General features: G+C 44.9%; 1 protein-coding gene across 1 annotated transcript; it reads right to left on the bottom strand.

Moving 5' to 3' along the window:
• Positions 1 to 6,196: 6,196 nt before the first annotated feature.
• On the bottom strand, positions 6,197 to 8,314 carry USP51 (ubiquitin specific peptidase 51). The gene is given in 5 exon segments (XM_024117395.1): positions 6,197 to 6,687; positions 6,690 to 6,820; positions 6,822 to 6,882; positions 6,885 to 7,933; positions 7,935 to 8,314. Coding segments are annotated over 5 exon segments (2,112 nt in total).
• Positions 8,315 to 10,903: the final 2,589 nt, after the last annotated feature.

Here is a 10,903-nt window from a genome sequence, read left to right as displayed (position 1 = left end):
TCTGTAGTGTCCGTTGTTACTTCTCCTTTTTCATTTCTAATTCTACTGATTTGAGTCTTCTCCCTTTTTTTCTTGATGAGTCTGGCTAATGGTTTATCAATTTTGTTTATCTTCTCAAAGAACCAGCTTTTAGTTTTATTGATCTTTGCTATCGTTTCCTTCATTTTTTTTTTCAGTTTTTTCTGATTGACCTTTATGATTTCTTTCCTTCTGCTAAATTTGGGGGTTTTTTGTTCTTTTTCTAATTGCTTTAGAAGAATTGCAAGGTTAGGTTGTTTATTCGATCTGTTTCCTGTTTCTTAAGGTAGGATGGTATTGCTATAAACTTCCCTCTTTGAACTGCTTTTGCTGTATCCCATAGGTTTTGCGTCATTGTGTCTCCATTGTCGTTTGTTTCTAGGTATTTTTTGATTTCCTCTTTGGTTTCTTCAGTGATCACTTCATTATTAAGTAGTGTATTGTTTAGCCTCCATGTGTTTCTATTTTTTACAGATCTTTTCCTGTAATTGATATCTAGTCTCATAGTGTCGTGGTCAGAAAAGATACTTGATACGATTTCAATTTTGTTAAATTTACCAAGGCTAGATTTGTGACGCAAGATATGATCTTATCCTGGAGAATACTCCATGAGCACTTGAGAAAAATATGTATTCTGTTGTTTTTGGATGGAATGTCCTATAAATATCAATTAAGTCCATCTTGTTTAATATATCATTTAAAACTTGTGTTTCCTTATTTATTTTCATTTTGGATGATCTGTATATTGGTGAAAGTGGGGTATTAAAGTCCCTTCTCTGATTGTGTTACTGTCAATTTCCCCTTTTATGGGTGTTAGTATTTGCCTTATGTATTGAGGTGCTCCTATGTTGGGTGCATAAATATTTTCAATTCTTATATCTTCTTCATGGATCGATCCATTGATAATTATGTAGTGTCCTTCTTTTTCTCTTGTAATAGTCTTTACTTTAAAGTCTATTTTGTCTGATATGAGAATTGCTAATCCAGCTTTCTTCTGATTTCCATTTGAATGCAACATCTTTTTCCATATCCTAACATTCAGTCTGTATGTGTCCCTAGGTCTGAAGTTGGTCTCTTGTAGACATCATATATATGGGTCTTGTTTTTGTATCCATTCAGCCAGTCTGTGTCTTTTGGTGGGAGCATTTAATCCATTTACATTTAAGGTAATTATCGATATGTATGTTCCTATTACCATTTACTTAATTATTTCGGGTTTGTTCTTGTAGGTCTTTTCCTTCTCTTGTCTTTCTTTCCTAGAGAACTTCCTTTAGCATTTGTTGTAAAGCTGGTTTGGTGGTGCTGAACTCTCCCAGCTGTTGCTTGTCTGTATTAAATATGTCTCGCCACTCCCTTCTGGCTTGCAGAGTTTCTGCTGAAAGATCAGCTGTTAATCTTATGAGGATTCCCTTTTGTGTTATTTGTTGTTTTTCCCTTGCTGCTTTTAATATGTTTTCTTTGTAATTTATTTTTGATAATTTGATTAATATATGTCTTGGCAGTTTTCTACTTGGATTTATCCTGTATGGGACTCTCTGTGCTTCCTGGATTTGATTAACTATTTCCTTTCCCATAGTAGGGAAGTTTTCAACTATAATCTCTTCAAATATTTTCTCAGTCTCTTTCTTTTTCTCTTCTTCTTCTGGGACCCCTATAATTCGAATGTTGGTGCATTTAATGTTGTCCCATAGGTCTCTGAGACTGTCCTCAGTTCTTTTCATTCTTTTTTCTTTATTCTGCTCTGCCGTACTTATTTCCACTATTTTATCTTCCAGGTTACTTAACTGTTCTGCTGCCTCAGTTATTCTGCTATTGATCCCATCTAGCATATTTTGAATTACATTTATTGTGTTGTTCATTACTGCCTGCTTCCTCTTTAGTTCTTCTGCGTCCTTGTTAAATGTTTCTTGCATTTTGTCTATTCTATTTCCACGATTTTGGATCGTCCTTACTCTCATTATTCTGAATTCTTTTTCAGGTAGACTGCCCATTTCCTCTTCATTTGTGTCATTTGGTGGGTTTTTACCTTGCTCCTTCATCTGCTGTGTGTTTTTCTGTGTTTTCATTTTGCTTATCTTACTGTGTTTGGGGTCTCCTTTTCACAGGCTGCAGGTTCGTATTTCCTGTTGTTTTTGGTGTCTGTCCTCAGTGGCTAAGGTTGGTTCAGTGGGTTGAGTAGGTTTCCTGGTTGAGGGGACTAGTGCCTGTGTTCTGGTGGATGAGGCTGGATCCTGTCTTTCTGGTGGGCAGGTCCACGTCTGGTGGTGTGTTTTAAGGTGTCTGTAGACTTATTATGATTTTAGGTAACCTGTCTGCTAATGGATGGGGCTGTGTTCCTGTGTTGCTAGTTGTTTGGCATAGGGTGTCCAGCACTGTAGCTTGCTGGTCGTTGAGTGTAGCCGGGTCTTGGTGTTGAGATGGATATCTATGGGAGATTTTTGCTGTTTGATATTACGTGGAGCTGGGAGGTCTCTTGTGGACCAGTGTCCTGAAGTTGGTTCTCCCACCTCAGAGACACAGCCCTGACGCCTGGGTGGAGCACCAAGACCCTTTACTCCACACTGCTCAGAATAAAAGGGAGAAAAATTAAGAAACAAAGAAAGCAAGCAAGCAAGCAAGCAAGCAAGAAAGAAAGAAAGAAAGAAGGAAAGAAAGAAAGAAGAAAGATGATAAAATAAAATAAAGTTATTAAATTAAAAAATATTAAGAAGAAAAATTTTAAAAAGTAAAAACTAACATACAAACAAACAAAAAAAACAGGACGTTCAGAACCCTAGGACAAATGGTGAAAGCAAAGCTATACAGACAAAATCTCACACAGAATCATACACATACACACACACAAAAAAAAAAGGGGGAAAAATCGTATATCTTGCTCCCAAGTCCACCTCCTCATTTTGTGATGATTCGTTGTCTATTCAGGTATTCCACCGATGCAGGGTACATCAAGTTGATTGTGGAGGTTTAATCCACTGCTTCTTAGGCTGCTGGGAGAGATTTCCCTTTCTCTTCTTTGTTCGCATGTCTTTCTGGTGGGCAGGTCCACGTCTGGTGGTGTGTTTTAAGGTGTCTGTAGACTTATTATGATTTTAGGTAACCTGTCTGCTAATGGATGGGGCTGTGTTCCTGTGTTGCTAGTTGTTTGGCATAGGGTGTCCAGCACTGTAGCTTGCTGGTCGTTGAGTGTAGCCGGGTCTTGGTGTTGAGATGGATATCTATGGGAGATTTTTGCTGTTTGATATTACGTGGAGCTGGGAGGTCTCTTGTGGACCAGTGTCCTGAAGTTGGTTCTCCCACCTCAGAGACACAGCCCTGACGCCTGGGTGGAGCACCAAGACCCTTTACTCCACACTGCTCAGAATAAAAGGGAGAAAAATTAAGAAACAAAGAAAGCAAGCAAGCAAGCAAGCAAGCAAGAAAGAAAGAAAGAAAGAAGGAAAGAAAGAAAGAAGAAAGATGATAAAATAAAATAAAGTTATTAAATTAAAAAATATTAAGAAGAAAAATTTTAAAAAGTAAAAACTAACATACAAACAAACAAAAAAAACAGGACGTTCAGAACCCTAGGACAAATGGTGAAAGCAAAGCTATACAGACAAAATCTCACACAGAATCATACACATACACACACACAAAAAAAAAAGGGGGAAAAATCGTATATCTTGCTCCCAAGTCCACCTCCTCATTTTGTGATGATTCGTTGTCTATTCAGGTATTCCACCGATGCAGGGTACATCAAGTTGATTGTGGAGGTTTAATCCACTGCTTCTTAGGCTGCTGGGAGAGATTTCCCTTTCTCTTCTTTGTTCGCACAGCTCCAGGGGTTCAGCTTTGGATTTGGCCCCCCTTCTGTGTGTAGGTCGGCTGAGGGCATCTGCTCTTCGCTCAGACAGGACGGGTTTAAAGAGCCACTGATTCGGGGGCTCTGGCTCACTCAAGCCAGGGGGAGGGAGGGGTACTAATGTGGGGCGAGCCTGCAGCGGCAGAGGCTGGCATGACATTGCACCAGGCTGATGCGCGCTTTGCATGCTCCCGGGGAAGTTGTCCCTGGATCCCGGGACCCTGGCAGTGGCGGGCTGCACAGGCTCCCAGGAGGGGAGGTGTGGATAGTGACCTGTGCTCGCACACAGGCTTCTTGGTGGCTGCAGCAGCAGCCTTAGCGTCTCAAGCCCATCTCTGGTGTCTGCGCTGATAGCCGCGGCTCACACCCGTTTCCGGAGCTCCTTTAAGCAGCGCGCTTAATCCCTTCTCCTTGAGCACCAGGAAACAAAGAGGCAAGAAAAATTCTCTTGTCTCTTCGGCAGCTCCACGCCCTTCTCTGGAGCTCCTTTAAGAGGCGTGCCTAATCCCCTCTCCTCGGACACCAGGAAGCAAAGGGGGAAGAAAAAGTCCCTTGCCTCTTCAGCAGCTCCAAACTTCTCCCGGACTCCCTCCTGGCTAGCCATAGTGCACTAACCCTTTCAGGCTGTGTTCGCGCCTCCAGACCTCTCACGGCGATCCGACTGAAGCCTGAGCCTCAGCTTCCAGCCCCCGCCTGTCCCTGTGGGTGAGCAGACAAGCCTCTCGGGCTGGTGAGTGCCGGTCGGCACCGATCCTCTGTGCGGGAATCTCTCCGCTTTGCCCTCAGCACCCTGTTACTGTGCTCTCCTCCATGGCTCTGAAGCTTCCCCCTCTGCCACCCACAGTCTCCACCCGTGAAGGGGCTTCTAGTGTGTGGAAACCTTTCCTCCTTCACAGCTCCCTCCCACTGGTGCATGTCCCGTCCCTATTCTTTTGTCTCTGTTTATTCTTTTTTCTTTTGCCCTACCCAGGTACGTGGGGAGTTTCTTGCCTTTTGGGAGGTCTGAGGTCTTCTGCCAGCGTTCAGTGGGTGTTCTATAGGAGCAGTTCCACGTGTAGATGTCTTTCTGATGTATCTGTGGGGAGGAAGGTGATGTCCGCGTCTTACTCTTCCACCGTCTTCTCTGTCTCCATTTTACCTTTTTTAAACTAAGAATTTCTAAATTTTGCATTTAAGCTTTACTTTAATAATTTTAGAGTTTTAAATTTTAAAACTTTTAAATTTTTAAAACATTTCTTTAAAAAATATTTAACTTGGGGCTTCCGTGGTGGCGCAGTGGTTGTGCGTCCGCCTGCCAATGCAGGGGAACCGGGTTCGCGCCCCGGTCTGGGAGGATCCCACATGCCGCGGAGCGGCTGGGCCCGTGAGCCATGGCCGCTGGGCCTGCGCGTCCGGAGCCTGTGCTCCGCAACGGGAGAGGCCACAACAGAGGGAGGCCCGCATACCACACACACAAAAAAATATTTAACTTAAACATTTTTCAACATTTAAAACATTTTCTTTTTAAGATTATTTTTTTTCTTTTTAAATGCTTTTCTTTTAAAGCTTTTGAAATTTTCTTTTAAAATATTATTTTATGGGCTTCCCTGGTGGTGTGGTTGTTGGGGGTCCGCCTGCCTATGCAGGGGATGTGGGTTCGTGCCCCAGTCCGAGGGGATCCCACGTGCCACGGAGCGGCTGGGCCCGTGAACCATGACCACTGAGCCTGTGCGTCCGGAGCCTGTGCTCTGCAGTGGGAGAGGCCACGGCAGTGAGAGGCCCGCGTAGCACACACACACACACACACAAATATATATATATATTTGTATATTATTTTATTTAGCTATTTTACTGCTTGACGACAGCTGGAACACCAACTGTGAGGCTTTTTGCTGTTGAAGGAATACTTCCTGACTTCCCACAGTATTTTCATAGAAACAAATGACATAGAGTAGTGCCAGAACATCTCTATTCCTACTCTTCTCACCTAAAGCATTCTTTTCATTTAATTATGCTTTATGGGACCATTTTCAACCTCTGCTCCCTCCCTCCCATTTAAGGCTGAATGGTCATTAGTTAATATTCTTTTTTTCTTTCCTCTTACAGACCCATAGGCCATGTTAAATTTGGTTCTTTATATCAAGATGCTAATTGTCATTAGGGGCTGTTGTCATTGTCCATTCCAGGTAGGTTTTTGGGATACTGTTGGGATACTTCAAGATACTCCATTCCAGGTAGGTTTTTGCTCCTTTTTGTATGGGTATTGTCATTGTCCATTTCAGGTAGGTTTGTGTGTCACTTCAGGATCCTTGCCTATTAATTTCTTTTACTTTTTTTCTGGTAAGTGGTCTGGTAAGACTAGTCTTTCTCTAGACCCTGTTTGTGATAGAACAGTAAATACCCTTCACTGTAGAGTAAGTCCTCAATGGTAGCCTTGGTGATTACAGCATCATCACAGCTGAACCACTGGTCTTTTTGCTGCCGGATGAAACTGGTATAGTGTCCACTTTCCAAAGTTTCATGGTGATTAATCACTACAAACAAGGAATACTTATTCTCAATGGGTGCACAATCTATTGCTGGCTGGTCTTCTTTCATTCTGTTCTCTTTAGTAGAGGCCAAAAATGGAGTCATGTCCATCTCCAAAGGAAAGGAGATAAAAGTATTAATTTTTCACCTCTGTTTGCCTACATATTCAAACCACTTGAGAGGAAAACAGGCCACAAAGGGTAGTTTCTTCATTGTGAGTTGTTTGGTAGATTCCTGATAGCTTTGGCAACTACTGCATTTGATTTTGGCACTGCTTCCTAGATGCTCTGGCCTTGTAAACCACTGTAAGCAGTCTGTGAGGGAATTTCTGGTATGTAGTCATCCCTCCTCACTGTGCCATTAACCCTCTCTGGACTCTGGGAACTGAATGTGGCACAAGAGCCAGGAAAGTCTAAACTGATGTACCAGCATGGATCTATTGTGGTGGACAGTATGGAAAACTTGACATGTGATATCTGACTGCATGCCACCTGTAAAGATTTGGTCTATGATCAGTTACAGCAGTTGGGGTTATTGTTCTCCTGCCCAAAACTATCATCTTTGCTGTGTCTATGAAGCACATTTAATATTGCAATGAGGAACTCATGGGCATCCTGCTGCCTGTACCCTGCTAAGTGTTCGGCCTGAATCCATATCAGGTGCAGTAACTTATAGGGAATGTGAGGAGTTCAGCTCCCAGAGTACATAGCATGAAAAAGTGAAGACATTTCACAGACAACACACAAGCTGGGGTTTGTCATTACACATCTGTGCTTGTCAGAGAGGAAGAAATCTTTCAGTAGAGGAATATGCGTAAGTGTCTGGACAATACAATTCGTAAAACAGGTGTTCCCAAGATTGATTAGCCCTCTCAGGCCTACAGTACAGACTGACTTTTTTCTCCTCTTTTTCTTGGGTTTCACCAATTTTGGCTCCTGTTCCTTTGACTCACAGGTTGATTGCTTCTCTTCAATACCTGAAGTCCTACACTGTTGTTGAAAGACATCTGGTGAAGTGGAAGCTAAGAAGTTCAAAATTTTCTCTTTTGTTTCTTTGGCAATCTGTTCTATGTCTTTGTCATATACCTAATCCTTACACAAAAAGCAATATATAACCCCATGATAGGTGTCTACAGCTAAATTGTGCTGTTTGGTTTCTGCATGTTTGTGAATATGCTTCTCAGTAAAGCAGCTAAAAAAGACACAGGAAAGACAAGAGTGGAGTCTGTTCATATGGGTACTACATACATGACAGATGCATGACTTTGCCTTACATTTCCTAGTCTCCGTCTCCGGGGTCCCACTCCAAATGAAACGCTGGTAGATCAACTGCAGGTTTTTCTGCCAGTTCTTAGCTACTTTAAAGCCCTCCACATGAGAGCACCCTGTGGGACCCTGATCAAACTCCACCTCCAGCTACCAGTCCCCTAAGCCACCTCGATCCCCAGAGCGGCATAGGACAGCAGAACAGCTTCGCTGAGTCTGGGGCCTCGCCCCGGGCCGAGGTCTACGCCAAGATCTGAGCCAGGGCAGGGAGCTGGGCGGCGGTGGAGGGGGAGGGATGGGCTGGAGGCAGGGGTGGGGCCCAGGGCCCTGACTGGCCTCAGAAGCGGGCCCGGGGCTGGGGCCGAGGGCAGGGCTTGTGGCGAGGGCAAAGAGGCGGGGAGCTGCTGTGACAGTGAGGGGCGGTTGAAGGGAGCACCTTCTCGTCGCTGCAGCTGCAGCTGCAGCTCCAGCTCCACGTCAAGATTTCCTCAGGTGCGGGCTTATGTTTTTGTGATGGCTCCAGCTTCATCTCCTCAGCTCCCTGGCCTGAATACGTCCTTGCAGCCCCCAGTACCTCCTCCTCCATTTCCTCCGCCTTCTCAGCCACCTCCTCGAGCGAGGTTCCTCCCTCACCTTCTGAGATCCAGCGGGAGGGAAAGGAAGCTTCTTGAACTTGGGCCATTAACTCACTGTCCGGCCATTGGAGAGAGGCATCTGGAATCGAGTTAAGACTGTAGATGGAATGAGACAGGGATTTCTGCGAATGACCTGGCCAGCGTCATGGCCGCGATGCGTCCCCGAGACCCCTCCCACCGGCCCTTGAGCTCAGCCAGCAGTGGCTGCGGATTGCGCCTACTCTACTCAGAAGCTGCGGGAACTGGTGTGGAGACCTAGGAGGTTACCTGGTTTAAAGGCGATCGGATCGTGCTCCAGGCTGGGGAGTGGAGGGGGTTTGAAGGGAGGATGACAGAGGGAAGAAAAGGTAGGGGGGCAGAGTACGGCCTGAGCTTTAGGGTGGAAAGAGATGAAATCTTTAAAAAAGGCGCCACCCTCTGACTGCCTTTCCTGCGCCTTGCGCAGCCTCGCTTTGGTAGAGCTTCCTCTGACGTTCTTTCCTTATATCCTAAAAGCACTTGGGTCAACATTTTATTTTAAAAATGGCTGAAAGGGGGCCACCTATGGAAAACGGGCTCAGGGGAAGAAAGTGTCCCCGTGCTCCCACCTTACCAATGTTCCTGGGCTGGGTGTGTTCCACACTTTGCCCCTACCTCCAAGCACACTGTCTTTTGGTCAGCCGAATTTTTGCGCCCTCTCAAGCCCTTGGGCTCTTGTGTCCCCACTCACCTTGTTACTTGCTTCATCACCCTCATCCCTTATAATTCCTCCAAAAATTCGGACTCCTCCCGCCCTCCACGCGTTCAGTGCGTGGCCCCCTAAGTCCCTGCCTCTTCCCCCCTCCGCAACGACCCCAGCACCGCTGTTAATTTAAAGGTCTGAGTTACCTTGGGCCCCAAGCGCATGATACAGAACCTCAGCAGCAGCTGCTGCTGTCCAGGCGCTCCTCAGCCAGCCTTCTCTCCTGACCTCTCCTCAGGGCTGGTCACAATGGGGCCGCCCCTAGCCCCTCCCCTCTCGACGTGTGGCCCCCAGCCCCGGATTCTGCACTCCTGCAGTGATGAATGCCACCGCTGTCCCGCGCAGTCAGACAAACCTCTTCCTAAAACAGATTCGACTGGAGGTAACCACAGCGACGGATTCTAGAGAAAGCACCTGGAGTGGACGTTCTGACCTCACCTGGCTCCAGGCCCATGCTCCGCAGAAAAAAAGTTTCATTGGGAAGGGGGTGGGAGTTGTAGGGATGTCAACTCCCTAACAGGAATCCCTTAGGGACCCATCAGAATCTGATCTCTGGGAGTTAAGTGGAGAGAGGGATTCTGTAGTGTGGGGAGGGGAAGCATAAGCAAGGGCTTCACACTCCTATAGGAGAGCCCCAGCACTTGCTAGCTGTGTGAGCTCAAATATAATACCTAACCTCTCTGAGTCTTAATTGTGGTGTATTTTAAACAAAAATGGAAACAATAATCCCAATCTCTTATGAACACCAAATCATAGTCTATATAAAGGATCTTTATGGTAAGCTTTATCTTTCACACCTCTCTTTCTCAGTCCCGACCCTAAAATGAGCCTATAGCACAATGCCTGATACATAGTACAGGAAAAGAGAAGACATCTCTTTGGAAGCTCTCTCAAAGTTATTGCTTAGTTCATCAGATTATGCCTCCTAAGCAGTTCATGTACACGAGCAAGCACTCAACAAATGTACACAAATCCCTTAACTGTACTAACTGCACTAGGTTGTGCTTTGAGAAACTCAGAGTAAAATGATTTGTGTCCTCCAGGGGTTCAGAGCCCAGGAGATGTTTCCCTCCCTTTAACAGGTTCAGCATCCAAGGCCACAACCCCTAAGATAGATGCTATGTCCAGAGCTTGTTGCCCTTCCTGTCCAACCCCAAGATTATTCCTGCTCATCAGTGAGGATGTTTAATGCTACATTTAATCTCTCTGGGACAGTCATGTATCTCCTTTTCTCAGGATTAGGATTCAGTTCTCTCAGGCTTCAGAGTGGTATTTTGAAGGTGCCTTCCCAAATGGATGTCAGTGATTTTAGAACATAAAAGAGTTTCATTAATGTATATGAATTTTCAGAGTGAGCACAGATCAGTATGATCTTGGAGAGAAGAACCACCATAACTGTCCTATAGCCCAGAGTGAGTATAGGTTGAGAGGTTCAAATAAGAGTTAGTCTCCTCCAGAAGAATATGTTTGCCTGGGAGACAAGAGAGTAATGCTCTTAAACTTTTCTATCATTATTAGCTGTGTTTGTAACCTGAAGCAAGCTACACATCATCTTTGTAACTCAGTTCCCTCAAGTAAGAAAAGAGCTGGTTTGACCTGCTAGCAGTTCTTACCATAAACTCATGGCAACTCAGCAAGAATCCTAATGAGGTTTTCAATTCACAAATACTTGGTCCCCAAGTCAGCTAAAGACCATGTAGCTGACTGGAAAGGCCATTGCCACTCTCATGGTTCTAACTGCCACAACGTTGCATCAGAGAGGGAAGGCTTACTGTTTTCAGGCTAGAATTTTCAGTTTCTTTGGATGCAGCTATGCTCTTGGTACAGGAGCCTTGAGAAGGAGCCTTAAGAGATGAACAACCCACTCAAACTGAAATACATTAGTTTAGGCAAACTTTAGTTTGTCTTCCTCTGG

This window comes from Physeter macrocephalus, chromosome 21, assembly GCF_002837175.3.
Source record: "Physeter macrocephalus isolate SW-GA chromosome 21, ASM283717v5, whole genome shotgun sequence".
Classification (NCBI taxonomy): Eukaryota; Metazoa; Chordata; class Mammalia; order Artiodactyla; family Physeteridae; genus Physeter; species Physeter macrocephalus.
Note: the sequence above shows the minus strand (reverse complement) of the source record. Positions and strands in the feature narration are given on the sequence as shown.